Genomic DNA, 22,497 nt, shown 5'->3' with positions numbered 1-22,497 from the left:
TCAAATCATGAATGCAGCAACAGATTACAGTAAAAGGCTGAAGAGCTCTGCTTCTAGTTATGATAATATTCTTTTTAACACAAGTCTCCATGGTGAGGGTAATCGATGGCCAAAAAAGTCATTTTGGGGGTGAACTATCACTTTAAAGGCGAATTCTATGGTAAATCACTTTTTACATTGTTTTCCTGTTATTTAGTCTTCAAAAAACTGTTCCGGGTGTTTGTTTGTTTTTTATCCAAAGAAGCATTCTTGTACATTTCTGCCGAGCAGCAACAGGCTTGTACAGTTCACAACGGCAGCCTTGGGCTTATTTACATTGTTTTAAAATCTACTTTTTTGTCTCATATCGGCCCTCTATACACATACTGTTGTAGTAGCAACAACATTGTACTGCAGGTTTACGTCATCGTTGTGAATTGTCTGTAAAACTATTCAGTCACGTTCTAAATCTCGTCTCGCAAGACTTCTGAATCCTATTTAATCCAATAGGATTCTGAAGTCTCGTGAGACATTTTTTTTTTTACGCGAGTGAACCGTGTTATCTCAACAATAACATTACCATGGAGTACCTTCTGCATGTTAGCTCATCGGTGTTTATAGAAGTACCGAAAAAAGGAATTTAGGAGTGATGTAAATATGCGGAATTGCCTATGGTCCAAGGCTGCCGTTGTGAACTGTACAAGCCTGTTGCGGCTCAGCCCAAAATTGACAAGAATGCTTTTTTGGATTAAAAAAAACCCCACCCGGACCAGTTTTTGGAAGACTGAATAACATAAAAGGAAACATGGTAAAAAAGCAATTTGCCACGGAATTCTTTGGTTTTAAAAACACATGCTTAACCTTTGGGTTAAGAAAGGTCAACAGCCAACGTCAGAATCAAGTTCGCCGTCAGAATGTCACACATTCAAAGAAGAGGAAGGAAGAACATATCTGAAATTACTTTAAAGAAGTTTGAGGGGAGAAAAATTTCTTTCTCTCACGCTCCCACTCATATACCACTCTAATTATAATCCTAGCTGTTAGTTCAGGGTGAATAAGAGATAGAAAGGTTGTTCAGAGTGGTTCATCAAAGGAGAGGATGGTGGGACACACCTTGCTCTGTGTTCTCTGTGAGTATATATATATCACTATAGTAGGTTTATTGAATTAGTATTTTATTATGTGAGTATACAGTACAGAATCACATATAAAAAAAAGCATGCAGATGCCATAACACCCCAAATCATCACTGACTTCACACAAACTTCACACTGGATTTAAGCAACTCTGACTTCAGGTTAACATTTCTGTATTATAAATACTTAGTGCAAGGGCTTGGAGGAATTATTACAATATTAAAAACTATATCTTTAAGCAATCTATACTTTAATACAGATTAGGATTCAATGAATGTATTTTAAACTATATTTTCATGTCGTTTTTAATTGAATTATTGCAATCAATGAAAAGCTGTCCTGTAATGAATTTCACTTGGTCTTGTGTAATATGTAATAAACAAAAAAGGTTTTGAATATTTCACTGCATGCACATTGTAACTAGAATATATGAAAGTTTACATTTTTTGTATTTTGAAATCTGTATATCACTATTATTATTAGTAGCTTTGAACTAGTACTTTCTATTCTGAGTATATATCACTAGCATTACTGGTTCATTGAACAAGTATTCGAATATTTTACATGAACAGCAGCATCCCTATTCCCCGAGAGGCCATCAACAATTTACTAAAATGAAATGTATCTGGGTTAATCAAATATTACCTTTAAAGCAGTGGTTAGAAAGACTGTGCAAGTTGAGGGATAGTTCACCCCCAAAATGAAAAGTTTTCTATTGATTACTCACTCAATTATTATGTAGCCTAATGTATTTGAAGTAATCTAAAATAAAACGTTCTACATGCAGGTGCTTTCTTGACCCACACATGTCTTAAAACCCGAGCATTGCATTGCGTGCTCTGTCCACCTGTTCGGCTGCTTGTGGGTACGCACGCGTGGGGGAGTTTTAGTTTTTCTAATGTTTAACCAGTTTTCATAGTATAGTGTACTTATTACTTTTGATGCATTTTTTTATTATTATTATTATTATTATTATTACCCATATTATTATTACCCCTACCCATAAATACCTTATAACATTGTTTCCAAAGGTGCTTTATAAATAAAATGTACTTACTTGCCTACATAGCTCAGGAAACCGTTGCTAATTTATCGTCATCGTGCTTCATGAAAAGTTCTCAGCGTTTTCATCAAACCTCTGACCTACAGTACACACATAAAAAGTAGAAAGCAAACTTGAAGTCCGCTGTAGGTAGCTGGTCTATTTTGTTAGGTATTGTTATTAATTATCTTGATTTTGTCTTGTGTTTTTTCAGTGCTGAGTAACTTCCTCTCCTATGGACACAGTCAAGGTGAAGATTGATTTATCATCTATTCTCTTTATTCACTCAGTCATGCTCTTATTTCCACCTGTCACATATACTTAGATCCAGTGCAAAAACAACAGTGTTTGAGAAATACTGAGGCTCATTAATGACATCATATTTCATTTCTTGGTCATATATAACAGCTCAACCAAAGACTATGCTGGAATCTGACAAAACAAGTGTACTGACATCAAATTGGGTGACCCTCACCTGTACTGTGGAAGACAGTACAGATCCATGGAACATCTCCTGGTACAAACACAGCCTAGACTCAGAGCCAGTGAAGGTGACAGAAGGGCCAGCCTACAGATTCAGTCCCTCCACTGTCTCAGAGAGTGGATTGTACTGGTGTCGAGGGGGAAGAGGACAGGACTACACACAATACAGCAACCCAGTTAATATCTCTGTCTCTGGTGAGTTACAAATTATACAAAATAATTAGTTTGATTCTACTGGTTTAAGAAGCTCACTATACATTCATGCCTGTATTATACAATTCAAATGCTTAACTTAACTTACAGCATATAAAAACTGTGTTCCAAAAATAAATCAGCCGTGCAATTTTACTTATATGGACATGAAGCATCGGTTGACGGTGAAAAAGTACTTTATTTGTTTATTTTTGGAACAAAGTTCTTACATATGACACAACCGATTTCTATATTGAAATTTGCAATAGAACAATTCTGTGACCCAGGGGTAGCGAGGAGTGAGGACTTCGGTACTCTATAGTTAGGAGGATGTTTAACCCCACGGATCAAATAAGTACTAAACTATGTTTTACTTCTACAGAGCAACCTGAGCCTGTTCTCAGCAGATATCCTGATTGGCCTGATAGTTTCATTGGAGAGACTCTTATTCTGAAGTGCACAATACAGGAAGGACGTGATTCTGACTGGGAGTACACATGGTTGAAGGACAATTACCCTTTCAGGAAGAATCTCCAACAAAATGTTATAAAGTTAATTAAGTCTAGCTCTTCTGAGAGTGGTGAATACAGGTGTCAAGGTCGACTTAAGCATGACCAACAACAGTCCAAAGTCAGCAATAGCACCACTGTGACCTTTAAAGGTATGACACACTCTGTATAGCACTGATGAGCATACATTTCAGACCATTACCCTATACCTTTTTTACCCCTTAATCACTCACAATATATATGATGATCAAGTGTGTGCCTTGATCAGCATCTTGCATGAAATATCAGTATATTATACAGATATATAGGGTGGTATTTCATGTCAAACCGTAATCAATGTTTTTAATCCAGAGAAAATTATGTGATTTCCAACAGACACACCCGTTTCTGTTCTGAGCGTATCTCCTCTGTGGTTGAGCAGCGACGCCTCGGTGACTCTGAGTTGTAAGGTTAAAGAATCATCTGCAAACTGGAAGTTCTACTGGTACAGGGCTGTTCCTCAACCATTACAGAACTCCTACAAGTATGACCACTTATCTGCTAGCCAGTATGCAAATGCAGAGGGTTCCTACATGATTCCCGGTCCTACAGGCACAGGAGGATATGTGTGTAGAGCTGGGAGAGGAGAACCAGTTCATTACACTAAGCTCAGTGAACTTCAGTTTGTGTGGTCTGGTGGTGAGTTTGACTTCTGAATTCATTCATTCATTCATTATTTTAAAATCTCTTTATGTAGGGCTGCATGATTTTGCCCAAAAACCTTTTCTCTGAAAACTCAATCTTGGACTTCGATCTTGGCTTTGTAGGTTAGGTTAGGTTTAGGTTTTGGTGCACCTTTGCCGCAGTCCAAGTGACCACAATGGAGCACTCCCTACCTCCAGTTCAGCCAATCACAAGCTTCAAAAATTAGTCCGGGGTGTGGCTATCCCGTTTCCACCTTAGAGAGAAAATAAACTTGCATACAGCAGTACTGACTCAACTGTAACTACGAATAGCTTCCTCTGAAGGTCTTCTCCCATGTCTGACACTTCACTCTGTGATTCACTCTGACTCTGATTGTAACACTGCTATTTGTTTGACCTCTGATCCTGTGTTGTGTTTTAGATCGTCATTCTTCAGCTTCACTCACAGTGAGTTCTAACAGAACTCAGCATTTCATTGGTGAGTCTGTCTCACTGATCTGCAAGGGAAACTCTACTTACTGGAATGTGAAAAGGTTCACTGAACAACGATCCTCCACACAATGTTCATCAGTTTCATCTTACCAAAGGGTGCCAATGACCAGATATACATGCAATATCCCCCGGCATGAAATCATCAGTGGGGTGTACTGGTGTGAGTCTGGATTGGGAGAGTACAGCAATGCTGTCAACATCACCGTACATAGTGAGTCCATAGTTACTTCATTCACTACCTAACACTACTGCAACACTCTCTCAACTCATTTAAAAGCATGATTTTTTGTAAGGCTGTGACAACTAATTGATTACACTGATTAAAATCGATTAATACATCTGTTGTCGACAAATTTGACTATAACTTTTATCAGAAACAATTCTTGTTGCCTAAAACAACCTAGATTTAAAAAAGGTATTGATTAGTCCATAATGTTAATAATAAGTACAGAGTGAATCCTAAAATGTGAACTGTTTTTAACTTGTTTTACAGTTGGTTCTGTCATCCTGGTGAGCCCTGTTCTCCCTGTGACTGAGGGACAGTCTGTCACTCTTCACTGCAAACATACTGAGGACATAGTACTCTCCAACGTGGACTTTTACAGAAATGAAGAACTGGTCCGAACGAAAACCAATGGACAGATGGTCATCCCTGCTGTATCCAAGTCTGATGAGGGCTTCTACAAGTGTAAATATTCTGGAGAAGAGTCACCTCAGAGCTGGATGTCAGTGAGATGTGAGCATAACATTGTGCTATGTTGGCATTAGAGAGGGTAGAAGTTCTAGAGTACAAGAACATATTACTCTCTCTCACTCACTCACTCTCTCTCACACTCTCTCTCTCTCTCTCACACACACACACACACACACACACACACACACACACACACACACACACACACACACACACACACACACACTCCAAGTAGAATCCTTTCATTGTTTTAAGCCTGGAACAAAGCCACCCAGGCTCCTGTTGAATTATGACCATAAAACATTTGATTATGTGTTAAAAGATATTTGAATATTTAATTATATATTTCTTTGCTGTTTTTCTAATGTTTCTTGGACACATAACGAAATGTGCGATCGTCAGGTCGCAGTTAGTATGAAAACGGCCAGCTTATGTCTGTCCGTCCATCACGCTAATACACAACACATGCTGCGACAGGAGCGCCCCGACTGTGGGCAATCAGTGACCCACACGTAGGGCTGTCACAATTATTACATAATCGTCTAATCGTGATTATTTGACATTATCACAATTATTTTGTCATAATCGTCATAATAGTGAATGTTGAAAAATGTCAGAAATAGTGGAAATAGCCGTTGTGATCTTGTAGATCGGCTATTTCCACTATCAAAGTTATTTTTTAAGTAGTAAGTTGTCAAATATGTCAGTAATTTCTTTGTTTAGGTTGATTGTTAGGTTGTGTGTCATATCTACCATGTACAACTTCAAAGCCTAAAAGCCAAACAGAAATGTAATTATCAACGACAAAAACACAATTAAATCGTTAATCGCCAATTATTTGAGTGACAATTAATCGTCATGTAAAATGTCATATCGTGACAGCCCTACCCACACGATAGGTAACGGCCACCTGACGGTCGCTTCTCAGGCTTAGGGCGTTTTACTTGTGATTCACCAGCTGTATGCTCTAATAGGCCACACCAACAAGAACACTCCTGCTAATCCTTTTGTGATAACTCTTCTTTTCTAGCAACGTCTGTGCCTGTGGAACTTATAGTGGGACTGATCGTGGGACTTCTTGTTGTGATTCTACTGACCATCCTTCTGGTCCTGCTGTGTCGATACAGAAAATGCAAAGGTGAGTAATACTACATTAGATAGATTACATCTATTTTGCAATCACTCTCCTTAAAATATATACCGAGTACAAAACATAGTTATGGTGTAACTTCTTTTTCATTTACAGGTCCATGCTGTACCAGGTAAGACCAGTATTGATCTGTCTATTCATCAACATGGCAGCAGCAGCTTACATCTTGTTTTGTACTTCCTTTCTGCTAAATATATATATACATTTTAATTACAGACCCGCTCAGTCTCAGGGAACCAATCGGGGCTCCGCTAAGGACCAGAGGACCAATCAAAGTGTGGCTCCTGGTGATAACATACCACTGCAGCAGGGTCAGTTTTTTTAATCTAAATTAATGAACAAGTTCAACAACAATGGCATTGCAATGTATTTATATTGAACAACAGAATAATAGAATGATGAACTCAATTGAAACATTAAAAAAGAACCACATTAATGCTGATTTTTGTTTTCTTCTTTTTTTTCTCTTCTAGCTTTAGTCAACACAAGAGTCCATCATCAAGGCAGACACCATCTCTATGTAAATGGTACGGTATACAGTAATTTCATTTGATGAAAGAAAAAAATTGACTGCATGTTTTCTATGCTTACTTTCCCCCCCAGACTGACAAAGTTATTTTAACCAACATTATTATTATTATTTTCTAACTTTTTATCCCACGATTTTGAAACCCATTTTTCACCCAGTGCCAATTGCCCAAGCTGTAATCCTGCTCTCAAAAAGGGGTTATCTGGTTAAAGGGGGGGGGGGGGGGGGTTCATCCGGTTTTGTTGGTGTTATCGGGTTTCCACAGTAATTGTTTTAGCTAATTGCACCCATACTTCTCGCGGTAATGGAGCAGGCCACTTCTTGTCACCTGGTTGGAAGTAGCGCGTGGAAGGAACACGTTATTCACCCCCTCCCCTTTCCCTTCCATCAGACGCCCCGGGTGGCAGGGGGAGGCAGTATAGAGACCAGGATTACTGCATATTTTTGTGAGGTTATCTACCCTTGGAGACACGGGGAGAACATGCAAACTCCACACAGAAAGGCCCTTTCGCCAACCCCACCTAGGGTGTGGCGAAATGACGCGGAGGAGAGATTGCGCTCCCTTGCAGGAATCGAACCCAGGACCTTTTAGCTGTGAGAAGACAGCCCTACCGACTGCACCACCATGCCCCCACCAAGATTAGTTGTTGAACACTTTCTACCGGTCTAGAATCAAAAGCGTACTCTTCTTCTAATTGTGTCACGCCCACTGCTTAGTAATTTCATCTTTTGGGAACAGATACTGTTGTTAGAGTTGCATTTCTTCCATCAAATCAGGTATTACATTATTCCAAAATTGGGACAACTTCGCCCATTTTCAATATATCTTCAATAGGTTCCCGCTCATGATAATGTGTTACCTTTGTCTACTCACTCTGTGTATCAGTGGACAGTTCAGAAGTAAAATAATTAAGTAAATTAAGCAGAAAAAAGAATACCCTATATGATATTCAATGACTGTATCCTATTTTAAATCTTTACTGTAACTTTGTTTCAGCTCCTTAGATAGAGACACGTTGGACAACACAAGACGACCCATGGATCAAATGGATCCATTCTGCACCGATAGAGGGTACTATGCATCATCATATCACTCAAGCCATCATATGCCACTCAAGCACTTGTTGGGAAACTCCTCCTGACTCCTCATGACTCTTTTTTTTGCCACTCAGTAGGCATTCCCGCATAACTTCCGGGTACGAGGATGTCACAAGCATCCTCTAATAATTCAGAGTAACAATTATGCATAGTAACCCAATCACACACATGAAGTCACAGTTTGGGTTGATGTTCCAAAGTACAGATTATGTCATTATGTCAAGTGTTGATTTGTTGTAGATGTAGTCAAATGTACATTCACAGTTCACACAGGTACAGTGGTTCCCAAACTTTTTAGCTTGTGATCCAAAAGAGAAATTAGACATTTGCCCGGTACCTTTTTATTTTTATACCGGGCACTTTTTTTAGCTTCGCGCCGCATTGTGAGCTTTTAGATCTGCTGTTTTCACTACTTCTTAGACTTATTTGTTTTCTAATTTAAGTACATTCTTGGATTTCTCTTTGATGTATTCATATTCAAAAAAATCATTGAATATATATTTCATTCGTGAAAATGTTTGCTTTTTTGGGAATGTTTTTTAGAATGTCTTGAAATAATAATAATGAAAAACAAAATGTAGGAAACAAAAAATTAAGGGACCCACAAAAATGTGTCTGCGACCCACAAATGGGTCCCAGGCCAGTGTTTGGGAACCAGTGTAATTGACCAGTTTCTCAGAGCGACAACCACAGCTGTGGTGTTCCTCTGCACCGCTTTGCACAGCAACAACGCAGCTGCACTGCAGGCTCTGGAAAAAGGTCTATAGATGCACCTGTTCACTCACACTGCACACAACCACATGTGGATGTGCATGCCAGCAATGCATGCACATTATTTTACAGTTGCCTCATTCTAGCCTATTAACTTGTGCAGTAGGCCTATGAACAAGATATTTTTTTTTATATCGATGCAATTTCAAATGAATCATAATACATATTATATAATTGCAATTATGTTTAGGTGCTTTAATTAGATGTTTTACATGATTTTATACAGACTTGTGTTCTATTAGAGGTGATTTAAGATTTTCCGATAATAATAATAAAAAGTTTAAAGGTAAAGGTCTGGGGGGTGGTGGGATTGTGTCTTGTGTATACGCATATTTACAATTATGAGCTATTGATGATTTCCGATGTTACTATGTGTACCTATTGTATGTGTAAAACTTTGTGTAAAACTAATAAACAGATAAAAAATATATATATATATATATATATATATTTAAAGCTCAATATTGTGAAATAATTGCTGTTGAGTGTGTGTTCAATAACAGGGGCTCTTTTTAGTAAATAAAAAAATACATTTTCAGATCGGGATGCCAATTGTTTTCCAATCAGGAGAGAACTGAACAAATATAATTAATCGGCTTGAACTCAAAATAAGATTTGCTAATTTTCTGTTTTCCTGTTTATCCTGTATCCTGTTATGAGTTCTCTCTTCCGATTGGATAAAAGTGGTATCCCGATCTGAAAACGGATCAAGCTCAGAAATTTAAATATTGTGGAAAAGTTCATTTTCGTCTGTTAAAAACAATCAAAAGGTGAAACTAGATTCACAGTGCATGCAGTGAAATATTCAAAACTTTTCATTGGTTTTAATTTCTGTATGGCATACAGCTAATGAAAATACAAAATACAAAATATTAGAATATTACACGAGACCACTCAAACGAAGGATTTATACTGGTGTGGATTATCGTCAATATCATCACACCTGCGTTGCCGACTTGCCATTGGCAGCGCAGAAGTGACGGCAGGGCAGAAGTGATGATATTGATGATAAGGTACACCCTCGAGTGTAATATTGTGATTTTGCCCTTAAAAAACACGTCAACTTCATTTCATTGTAATTATAATATTCAATAGAAATTTTAATTTTTTGTAATCAGGTTGCTTCGTTGGATCTACCTGTTGTATTATACAGAAATGTCAACCAAAGTTTTATGCAGATCGGTGCAGTTACAAGTCAGGACGCAACTCGGCATGTTATAGCGCCATAGATGTCAATCTAGCCAATCAAGTTGGAATATGAAAAATATAACCGATATGTGACTATAGATATGATGTGTACCGATTAGCTGGTGGCGTTATAAAAGGCAGATGTGAAAAATGCAAGGCAAACATTTTTCCTTGGCCTCTAGAGAGTGTACATAAAAGGTTTTACACAGATCACTGCAGTTATAGGTAAAAACACAAATCAACCTGTTATAGGCCACCATGAGGCTAATTTGAAAATGTTCAAGAGGCTTTTCTGCCTCTATTGGGAATGTGTGTGTAAAATGTAATGGAAATCACATGCTGCGTTCATGATTTGAGGCATTAGGTTCAAAACGGAGCCCTCCTGTAAACTTCAATCTCAGCAATAACAGGCCCTGGGTGCCAGAGGTTCAGTTTTGCTTCCATCGTGCCAACGGTGCCAGAGGATGGAAGGACGGATGAGCAGGGTGCAAAACATAGTCTATGCCATGCCTTTCGGCCTGGCGGAGACAACTAGACTAACTAAACAAGCACGACCAATGCAATAGCTATATAGAAGAGAGTATGCAAAAGGATACTAATGCAGTAAGCAGAAAAACAACTTAATTTATAACACAAAAGGTTTCTAAATAAAGCTGTTTGTCTACAGTATAGCTACACCAAGTGTTGCTGAAATGCTTTGCCTTTCAGTATGCAAACATATTCGGTTTCTCTACATTCACTTTGTATAGTATTTTCTTTCCACAGCCTGCATGTCTCCTTATTCAATTGTGCCACTGTAATGGTCGTTTTGGAGTTTTTGTGGTTATAGCCGGGGAGCCACAGGCCCAAAATTGTGTCATAGCATACTTTTTATTTTTGTTTTTTCTATTAATTTGGTCAATAAGGTACACAGAATGAGAGGCCTGCTCTGCCGGAAACATTGCGGAAAAAAGGTCTCATCGACGTCACTATACAGGAAAAGAATACAAAAATAAATCTGCTTTAAGTAGCATGTGAGGGGTCAAACTAGGGGTTCTTCATGATTCTGAATCCATTGCAAGCATTTGTTCTGCTTGAAACACATTCCTTAGGCTAGATTTCAGCCCCACAAAACGCTGAAAAGTGATGAGTCATCAAAAATCACAGTTTTGAGAGGCCGAAATCTAGCCCAAGGAATGTTTTTCATGCAAAACAAATGCTTGCAATGGATTCAGAATCATGAAAAACCCCTAGTTTGACCCCTCACATGCTACTTAAAGCAGATTTTTTTTGTATTCTTTTCCTGTATAGTGAAGTCGATGGAGTGAATATACAAATGGCCATACCCTTTTTTCGCAATGTTTCCAGCAGAGCAGGCCTCTCATTCTGTGTACCTTACTGACCAAATTAATAGAAAAAACAAAAATAAAAAGTATGTCATGACGTCACAGGTAAACCCCTATTCTTTGAGCTTTTGGGCCTGTGGCTCCCCGACTATTATAAGCCTCCATTTCTCTTTTAGGTCTCCCAAGCTGAAAACATTTGGGAACCCCGGATCTAGGCCATCAGTCTGTCCATTTTATTTTGAAGCTCTTCTCTCCTCTGGGCCTTTGGTTCCCACCATCAACCAGACGTGATTAAGCTTCCAATTAGGCTGTCTGTCCATCTTTCCATTTCTACAATGGAGCAGGTTTCTAAAAGCCAGACCCTTGGAGGCTTCTGGCTGGGAAGTGCATGCTGGGAATCAGGGGCGTCACAAGGGGTAGGAAAGTGGGACTGAGTTACTGGGGCCCAAGGTGGAGGGGCCCTATTAACTTTATCTATCGGTGCCGCGCTGTGAGCTTGTATATCTGCTATTTTTGAAAAGTCGTGAAAAATGTGTGCAAATCTTTGAATATATGTATTTTTAAGCGAACATTTGTAACTCAAATTTTGCTTCTGGGGGATGGTCCCTGGAACTAAATATTTTGAGATGGGGGTCCATGGCCAAATTCATATCATTTTGGGGGTCCTTGACAAGAAACAGTTTGAGCATCACTGACGCGTGATTACAGGTCCAACTGGGAAAGATGGATAACCACGCCCCGGACTCATTTTTGAAGCTTGTGATTGGCTGGACCGGACGTAGGGAGCGCTCCGTTGTAGTCACTTGGACCGCGCGAGGTGCACCAAAACCCAATTATCATGGCGTTTATCGTGCGCTTGCCCAGGCCTTACGGCCTGGGCATAAATATAACGATTGCATTCACCACGGCTTCGTAACTCGCGGCCACTCGCGCCTGCGGCGCTCGGGGGCGAAGAGCAGGACCAAGGTCCGCTGGCCTTCGCGCCGCTTGCAATGTCGTGGACAATAACTGTGAAAACGAGCGCTCTATGCCGTTTCCATCCATCTTTCCCAGTTGGATCCGTAATCACGCATCACTGACATGGAAACATAGGTTTCTTGCACACATTTTCAAATTTTTTCTCTCCAAAATAGCAGATCTACAAGCTCGCAGCGCGGCACTCGGTGCCGCGCTGTGAGCTTGTATATCTGCTATTTTTCAATAGTTAACATTCATGGGGGGCCCACAGTCAATCCTTGTACCCAGGGCCCAGAATTGTGTGTGACGCCCCTGCTGGGAATTGCTACAGTGACACCCCCTGCAAGTACAGATGAGCATGAATGTGAACATAAATTGACCTGATAAAAACTGCTGGCAGGTCAGACAGTACCATGGGGTGTCCAAATGACGGCAGAGCTGTCGAATTGAGAAATGGGGTCAGACTGTGAAATGTGGAGCAGGCACTGGAGACTTGCAACTCGCAGAGGTAGCAAAGAGCAGATTCAGCTATGTAATAACAGTCTACATAACTACAGTAACACTATTGTTGTGATGCCAGGTTGAGTTGTGAGATAAGCATAAAAATAGGCCCCCAAACAACAATAGAAAATAGCCATTTCTGCAGTGGTTACTGGTTAGTGGAACAAACTTACATTAATGGCCTTAAGAGGGTACTGAAACCCTTAAGTTAGTATTTACTTGACCATTTTACTCATATAAATGTCATCCAGTTTTATTTTTATTATTATTAGGCTATTATTATTAATATTTGCTGTAACCAGTGGTGTGGCTCATATAATACAAGACAGATAGATGCCTTTTCTGTCAATCCAACATCATATTGATGGCAGAACACTTATCTTGATTTGACAGTTTGGTTCAATTCAGTATAGTACAGTATTTGACGTAAAACATCTCACTTTACACACGCTAATTTGTGATGCCACCCAGAAACTAATATGAAGTGCTCAGTGACAATTAATTGGGAACCAATTCTCAAAATATCAAAGTGGAAAAATGGAATGGAAAAACTACATTAAGCCATTACCAAGTCTATTCACTGGAGTTTCTTTGAGAGACCCAAAACTGTTGGGACTATGCGGATAATGGTCATGGCCTACTTATCTCCAAAGGGAAAAACAGAGGATATATAGCAGTTAAAGCGTTTGAATGGCACAGATACAGCAGTCCCCAACCTGCTATCAGCTCTGGGAGTCATTCTGCAACAAAACCCCCACTTTTGGATTGCTTAATAATTCATCCATCTCCAAGTGCTGACCGAGTGTTTCTTTGTGTCTCCAAGAGAATGAGAGAGAAGAGCGATTTAGCGCTTATTAGAAAAAGTTGCTTTAAGAGAAGCAGAGAGGGGAACCTTTGAAGCTGTTTGTCCCTCTTACAATTTTTGTTAAAAAAAAGAAAAAGAAAGAAAGGAAAAAAGGATTCATGTTGGGCTGGAGGAAATGTTGGTGTGATGTTGTTTGAAAGAATAGCTCTCTGGACCATGCCGGGAAGTGCTCTCCATTCCGACATGTCTCCACTCCGACAGTGACTTCTTATTGTCGCAACACTTCCATAGAGGTTAGGTTTAGGGTTAGTGTCGGAATGGAGACATGTCGGAAAGGAGACATGTCGGAATGGAGACATGCACTCGACGATGCCAGCCTATATGCTAGCTAGCTCCTACTTAGGAGCTTTGATTGTGTAGCCAAAGGAGGACATTTGATCAGACCTAGGCTATAGAAGAATCGCACATTTTGAGGCTCAAACGGTGGACATGAATTGCCTAGATAGATACAGCATTCTCCATTTACAATGAGGAGGCATTTTGTGCGTCTTTCTCTCTGATCACATGCAGCACAAACAAGTTGATTTTCCCAAAGAATTGTAGGAGGTTCAACAGTTTACAAACGTCAACGACTTAAACCCTCTTTAGTAAACAAATACTTAGATGACCAATTACGCAAAATCTCTTTGCCATAAAAACTGCAGAAAACAGATGCCAAATGAAAACGATGAGCCAGCAGATATAATCTACACTTTTACCCAAAAGGGTGTAGGCCAATAAGGTAGATAAATAAAACATTATTTTAAGCAATATTCTGTATTTATGTTTGACTTATTGGGGATGAAAAGTTAAAACCTTTTGCTTGTGATATCTATATTTTCCTGTAGGCCTAATTGCAAAAACTGTAGCTAAATGGAACAGACCAGTAACAATTAAACATTATTACTATGGGGCTTTGCAGAGGGGCAATTCAGTTAATAGCCTACAACCATTATTGTACCGGCACCTGTCACTGTCAGCAGAGAGTGTAGGACGGGAGGAGTTGGACGAAGGCTCTATGTCCTCACTGGCAGCCAGGTGACAACACACACATTGGGGGAGATGTGTGAAAAGGTTATTCACTTCCGGCAGAAAGTGTGACATTTTTCATAAGTATGGCAAAGAGATCTGGTGTAGAGGGAAACAAGCGTTGTGGATGCTAAGCAGAACTCCACCCCTGATGCACAGGATGTTTATTTGGGCTCAACAAACAAGGAGTGTCAGATGTCTCCAACAAATAGGCTGAACAACAGGGATCTCAATAATCATCCATAGCATAGGACCATCAATATCATGCAGCAAGCGGAGTGCAGAAGCCATTATCACCTTGTTAAGTAATGTGGAGAGGTTTGCATTGCGCTGCCTTTGCACCATCTCCCAGGCCATTCTGCTCATGATGAGCACTGCAGATGCACACACACACACACACACACACACACACACACACACACACACACACACACACACACACACACACACACACACACACACACACACACACACACACACACACACACACACACACACACACACACAGATCATCGTGCATCGTTTAGATTGACATTGTGCATTTCCAGGCCTGTTCACTGCTGCTGAGGAAGCACTAAACTTGCCCTGCCTGGCAGAGCCCAGGAACACTCCCAGCCTGTAGCAGGCTCTGCCACTCACCAGGAGAACTCACCCTAAAGCCACAGCAACTGACAAACCTGAGAGGCTTTGCAGGAGAATGAACCAATTAGATGTGTTTGTCTGTGGAAGAGCAATCACAACCCAGTGTTGCAGCACGTCTAGCTTTGCTGCAGGAAACAACAACAAAACAGATTTATTGTTTACTTGCCATCAAGAAATAATTTTATGTCAAACTGTAATTTGTATACCCAATAAAGCCCCCCCCACCCACTTTCAGGACACAGGCCTACATTTAAGACCCATTTAGGCCTAGAATTATTGAATGCTTCAGCTATTGAAAAATATCAGATCTACAAGCTCACAGCGCTGCGAGCTTGTAGATCTGCTTGTAGAAAAAAAAAAACTTTTAGAAGACACTTATAGAATCAGGTCAAAATATTCAAAGATTTGCACACATTTTCAAGATAAAATAAAAAAGCAGATCTACAAGCTCGCAGCGCGGCACTAGGTGCCGCGCTGTGAGCTTGTATATCTGCTATTTTTTTATATTTAAAGCATAAAATATTGCATAATAATGTGTTCAGGCCTAACTGGGTAAGTAAACTGACTGAAGGGTAAAGAGTTATTCAGGTTCATGAATTTGTTCTGATCACCATGGAAGATGAGCAGCACTCTCTACTGGTAGTCCTGAGAAGAACACTTGAATCACTTTTCCTCTATGTATATACTAGGTCTGATCTCTGTAATGAACAACACAGAAACCCCGGCACTAACTGCAGACAGCAGTCTGCATTATAGGCAACACTTTCACGGTCAGAGCTAAGTGCAATTTACAATCAAAATGTAGGTAAGGATTAAGGATACACCCTAGTCAGCAAACAATGATTAAGGTAGAGAGACTAGTGCAGAGAGAACAGCCTCAAATAAACTAGTATAGCAGGTAAACAATTAACTCTAGTATTTGTCCACACAATATGCTCTCTATATGACATTCCCAGTGGTACACACTGATATGCTGTACAAACATGACTATGTGTGCTTGTTAGTTTGTTTTAGTTAACAGCCGTGGCCATGGTATAATCGGGTGCATAATCATGCTACTGTGCATACGATGGTGTTCAGTGTATTGTGTTTATACCATGGCTGCCACACATTAGCAACATGATTCCTCCTCAATTTTCACCAGTCAGCAAGGAAAAGGTATGCTTGCTGACTAAAACCTTTCTTGCAGGTTATCATGACTATACAACAGAGAACTTCCAAGTAGTTCCAATTTCAGTGTCATCATGCAAATGTATTTCTCCAAATTCCTCTCCCCTCCTTTTCCTCACATGGCCCTTTCATTTTGCAGGGTCAGCGTGTATTTTCTCCTTGTCTCTCCATATGCAATGGGTTAAAGCCAATCCTTCAGAGAAATGAACAGTTCATGGTTACCCAAAAGTACCCACAGATACCAATAATTAAAGTAAACAAAAGGTTAGTCATTTGAAACTGTCATGAATGACGTGATTCGGAAATGGACCTCTGGAACTAACCTTATCCTGCGGGGTAAGATAAATAAACCAAATATTCACCCTGCACAATGTTAATGCCCTTACTACTAAGGTCAACATGAACTCTGTAACTGCTTTGCCCAAAGGCGGTGGGTGTTTTATTTATTTATGTATCTATTTATTTATTTATTCATTCATTATGATAACACAGGAGATACAAGGTGGAACATTGCCCCCCCTCCCCCCAGCAATAAAAGCATATACTATATCGTCACTGTCGGGCAGAAACCTCGTACCTCCAAGTTTCAAGTTTGTACGTTTTTTTCACAAAGTAAAGCCCTGCTTCACCATACAAGGCTGTCGCACAAAAGTAGTGAAAACAGACGATCTATAAGCACTGTAGAGCTGCTATTTTCACTAGTTTTAGTTCATTTTTAAAATGATAAATACAAAATGAACTGTCTTGGACATACAAGGTTTCCACCCGACAACTACGATATGTTAGTGTAATGTCCTCCTCTTACATATCACCCCCTTCCTATGAGTCCCTTTGTAAACCAGATGAAAAAAAAAGATGTGATTTTAGTCCCAGGTCTAGAGCAATGAGTTCATCTTATCTATTTGTATACTGTTTATCAGTGTAAATCTACAGTAAACTGCACTCTGTGGCAGGACCCTGGCTTTGGTAAACAGCAAAGGCCATTTGCTAACATGTTCACGTTTTGCCTTGTTTAGTACAGAATGTGTAGAGACTACATTAGGAACAATACAAGCTCAAACATCTACAGCAATCCTCCAGCTTAATCAGGTAAGCCAAGGGAATACTTATAACGGCTGTGTTTTACTTAAATTATTTTAGGCCAATCACATCATTCTGAAAACTAGGTTATGGACAATTTAAACCTAAAACAATTATTTTATTCGTATCTTTTTACAATGCTTGATCACATGCTACTTTAGACAGTTATTCACCGGGGAATATAAAGTCTCACTTCTTTTGTAGATGTGTTTCAAGACAATATAGCTTATATGCAATTACATTTAGCAACAAACAACAAACATGTGGACGTTAATGGGTTAAATTCTGTACAAATACAGTGGGTGGAAAAGTGTTGTAGGGTTTGCCAGAGTCTCTGTTCTGCATACAAACAATTGCACAGAGGTTAGTGATTCAGTATTTCACTGCCTGCAACCTCGAACCAAGGTGAGAGAACACGACATGATTTAGGCCAGGGGTCTTCGACGTTTTTCAGGCCAAGCAAGGACCCCTTAGCAAAGAGAGAGATGAAGCAGGGACCCCACTACATAATTATTGTATACAATTGTTTTGCAGATTAAACTTTTTCATAGATTTCATAGATAGCTTCATGCTTGTTTGACAGCACTGTCATCAGTGTATGTTGGATTCATGTTAATGTGTACTTTCAGACATTAAACCACTTAAAGTGTCAATACTTAGTAAACTTGACCTTTCACTCTGTACTTGGTCTTCTCTTTTTTCCCCTCTACGCCAAACCTCTTTGCTGGAAATAGTCGATCCAGAAACTTGTACTTGACTGTCAGGCTATTTTTGGCTAAAGTTTTCTTCAGAATAGGGATGCTAGGGTTCAAGTGGTTCATGTAAAAAACGTATCCTACCACACACAAAGATTTGGCGGCCCCCCTGTAGTAATTCTGACGGCCTCTGGAAGATCCATGATTTAGGCTGTCGTTAACATAATTAGATCCAATTACATAACTTTGCTGTCGGGCGGAAACCAAATGTATGTCCAAAACTGTTACTTTTCAGGAAACAACCTGTGTTCTAAATGGATAAAATGTAGTCATTTAGTCACAAGCTGTTGTTAATACTGTACTTTTCATTGGTTTAAATATCACAGACTTCACTTAACCACGTTCAACCTTGGCGTCCACATTTTGGGCATGTCCTTATAAGGTGAAAACTTTTAGAAAATATTTTAGGCTACAAGCTCACCACAAGCTGTGGTGATTTTTGTATAGTATAACATGGGGAATTAATTTATATATATACATATTTTTTAGATATGGCGATTTCTGCCCGACAGCAACAATATATAGTATCCCGATCTATGTAACTAATATGTCCATGTACTGTATATATGCATGTTTCTGAGGCTTAACACAGCGCACCCCGATATGTCCACAGCTGGTATGCAAGCCCTCGTGCTGCTGGTGGTGGTGTGGGTGCTGGGAACATCGCTGGTGTTGCCAGACCCTGACACGGCAGGGGAGAAGGCGACCGAGGAGACCATTCCCTGTTCCCGCGGATGCGCGTGTCTCCACGACGACTACAGCTTAGAGCTCAACGTGTACTGTAGTGCGCGCAACTTCACGCAAGTCCCCTCTGACCTTCCGCTCGCCACGCATTCCCTCTGGCTCGATGGCAACCTGTTTACCTCGCTCCCGGCCGGCTCGTTCAAGGATCTTACCAACCTGGACTTTTTGAACCTACAGAGTGGCCAGCTGGTGACCCTCGACCCTCAGGTGTTCAGAGCGCTCAGGTCGCTCGCTCACATTCACCTCGAGCGGAACCGCATGCGGTCGTTGCCTGGGACGATCTTCCAGAACACGCCCAACCTCGCCTCTCTCAGTCTCCACAACAACCAGCTGTCTCGCATCGAGGAGAGGCTGTTTTCGGGCCTCTCACACATGTGGCTTCTCAACCTGGGATGGAACTCGCTGACGGTGTTGCCCGAGACGGCGTTCCACGACCTGGTGGGCCTGCGGGAGCTGGTCCTGGCTGGGAACAGACTCGCATACTTGCAGCCACAGCTCTTCCAAAGTCTAACCGAGCTGAAGGAGTTGGACCTGACCGGAAATTACATCAAGGTGATCAAAGCCAACGTCTTCGTAAAACTCCAAAGGCTGCAGAAGCTCTACCTGGCCCAGAACCAGATCATGACGGTGGTGCCCAGAGCCTTCGTAGGCATGAAGGCCCTACGGTGGCTGGACCTCACAAACAACCGGCTGACTACCCTCCACGACGAGACCTTCCTGGGACTCCACGCCCTTCACGTGCTGCGTCTCTCCAACAACTCCATCACCGGGCTCAGGCCCAGGACCTTCCGGGATCTGCAGTACTTGGAGGAGCTGCGTCTGAGCTACAACAGGATCCGCTCTCTGGGGGAGAGGATCTTCGAGGGGCTGGGCCACCTGGGCCACCTGGAGCTAGAGCACAACCAGGTGCAGGAGGCACAGGCGGGCAGCTTCACGGGCCTTTCTCACGTGGCCGTCATCAACCTGTCCGGAAGCTGTTTCCACAGCCTGCCGGACCAAGTGTTCAGAGGCTTGTCAAAGCTGCACAGCCTTCACCTGGACAGAGGCTGCTTGACCAAGGTCACGACTCAGGCTTTCACGGGACTCTCTGGACTGCGACGGCTTTTCCTGCAACACAACAACATCTCTATGGTGGACCGCCAGAGCTTCGTTGACCTGGCGGGCCTGCTGGGGCTAGACATGAGTTTCAACAAGTTGGAGACCGTTCCGTCCCACACGTTCTACGGTCTTAAGAATCTGGAATATCTGCTACTGTCTGGCAATCTTTTCCAACAATTCTTGCCAAACGGCACCAAACAGCTACTGCCTAAGCTGCGTTATCTTGACCTAAGAAACAATGGTTTGACTAGCATAGTCCCTGATTTCTCAGAAACCCTGGAAAAACTTTTGCTGACAGGGAATCAGTGGCAGTGTGACTGCAGTGCTCTTCCACTCAGACTTTACAGCTTGAGGAAGCCATTGGTGATACCCCGGCAAGTGGAAACTCATGCAGAGGGTGAAGAGCCTGACAGCACAGTCACCATCTACAATAACATTACGTGTGCCAGCCCACCGAGCCTCGATGGCCTTGACCTGCGGGATGTTGCCGACGAACATTTCCTGTGTTTTTGACCATTTCTTTCGTTTACTTCTCGCCTATCCACCTGTTTCCACGATGATTTACTGTAAAATTATTTGTGGGACACTTCCGGAGAACAGCAGACCTACAAGCTCGCGTCGCGTCGCAGATGCAACCGTTGTGAGCTTGTAGATCACACTCGGCTGCGACGCCGGAAACTGCCGCACACCTTCTGCGCGATGCACGATGGGACGATGGAAAGTTGTGGATAATGATGTGCAAAATAGGGATGTCAGGTTTAAAGTGGTTAAATTCAATTTCTGAACTCTAGTTTGGAACTGTGACATTTACTGATTAGACATATTAGAATATTGTTTATAAGCGTGGGTTTTGATTTATTCACTATTACAATGTATGCAATATGATTCTGGGTCTAAATTTCACATGGACAATAAAATACAATCTAATAGCTGACAGAAAATTCCACTTTTGAGGGCTAAAAAACCCTGCATTTTCTTAGATTTTAGCCTGTGTTCAAGATATATTTAAATGTGTAGTAGTTTATGCTATAATTCTTGATTTTATAATGAACCATATTATGCAATAAAAAGTAAATTCCCTTTGTCATACTCATAAATAACACACCTGTATGCAACTTCAGTGACCAGTAAGCCTATGTTTTGGGGCTCCTTTGCAAACTGTACATTTTTGCGAAAATTAAACACATTAAAAAAAGAAACAAGTTTTAAGCGTTTAAGTGTATTCAACACTGTTTTAAATCATGATACTGGGACCACATGAAGAATGGCCTAATTTCAGACATCTGATACTGAACTGAAGTAACTGAATGTGGAGAGCTACTGTATAATAATTAACATTATTTTTTTTAGATCATTACCATGTATTATGTTCTCAATGACTTTCTCTAAGAAAGAAATAACCCTTTTGGCCCTAATAGTAGAACGGCTTCCAATCTATGTAAGCCATTTTAGTTCCAAACTGCTGGCTGGATTGCCATGATTCTGAGCAGCTCATGATCCCGGGAACCTTCATGATTTTGTTAACACTCTGAGATTTCCTCTAGCACGACCCTTAGTTGTAGTATTCTTTATTATTATTGTACATTATATAATTTTTATGGTAAAATATTTTGGCTACATGTTCATCTTTAAGGCCCACAACCTCACTAGGTTGTACTAGTGACTCAGGAGGTGCTCCTATGCTTGTTGAAGCATAGGATCTAATCTTTAAGCAATTCCTAATAGTTTTTATTATCATTTGTTTTAGAAGTAAAGAAGCATTTCATTGTCCATCTGGTTAGCAGAAACACTTATAGGTAATCCATCTCATAAACTGCACCTAGAGCGCCATCAAGGCCCGAATCGATATTCACTTAAAAAATAAAACATGGCATGCTGCTTTATGTTACTATGGTAACAGAGGATGCCACTGGGAATTCTGCAGGTACTCAGGGGCGTCACAAGGGGTAGGAAAGTGGGACTGAGTTACTAGGGCCCAAGGTGGAGGGGCCCTAGTAACTTTAGCTATTGAAAAATAGCAGATATACAAGCTCACAGCGCGGCACCGAGTGCCGCGCTGCGAGCTTGTAGATCTGCTATTTTTGAAAAGTTGTGAAAATGTGTGAAAATCTTTGAATATATGTATTTTTTAAGCGAACATTTCTAACTCAAATTTTGCTTCTGGGGGTCCCTGGAACTAAATATTTTGAGATCGGGGTCCGTGGCCAAATACATATCATCTTGGGGGTCCTTGACATAGGTTTCTTGCACACATTTTCACGATTTTTCAAAAATAGCAGATATACAAGCTCGCAGCGCGGCACTCGGTGCCGCGCTGTGAGCTTGTATATCTGCTATTTTTCAATAGTTAACATTCATGGGGGGCCCGCAGTGAATCCTTGTACCCAGGGCCCAGAATTTGGTGTG

At 40.8% G+C, this 22,497-nt stretch overlaps 1 protein-coding gene across 3 annotated transcripts; it reads left to right on the top strand.

Moving 5' to 3' along the window:
- Positions 1 to 17,345: 17,345 nt before the first annotated feature.
- igfals (insulin-like growth factor binding protein, acid labile subunit) lies at positions 17,346 to 21,293 on the top strand (the record flags this gene model as incomplete). 3 transcript variants are annotated; one of them, XM_080722966.1, is made up of 2 exons in its annotated part: positions 17,346 to 17,503; positions 18,863 to 21,293. In XM_080722966.1, the coding sequence occupies one exon, from the start codon at positions 18,868 to 18,870 to the stop codon at positions 20,602 to 20,604; it is 1,737 nt and encodes a 578-aa protein (XP_080579092.1). In that variant the 3' UTR covers positions 20,605 to 21,293. The 3 variants fall into 3 exon arrangements, with proteins under 3 accessions (XP_080579092.1, XP_080579093.1, XP_080579091.1); XM_080722967.1 differs by lacking the exon at positions 17,346 to 17,503 and adding an exon at positions 17,802 to 17,899; XM_080722965.1 differs by lacking the exon at positions 17,346 to 17,503 and having other exon boundaries at positions 18,853 to 21,293.
- Positions 21,294 to 22,497: the final 1,204 nt, after the last annotated feature.

Source organism: Nannobrachium achirus (assembly GCF_963921795.1).
Source record: "Nannobrachium achirus genome assembly, chromosome: 4".
NCBI classification, from domain to species: domain Eukaryota; kingdom Metazoa; phylum Chordata; class Actinopteri; order Myctophiformes; family Myctophidae; genus Nannobrachium; species Nannobrachium achirus.
This window is presented reverse-complemented; position numbering and strand designations above follow the sequence as displayed.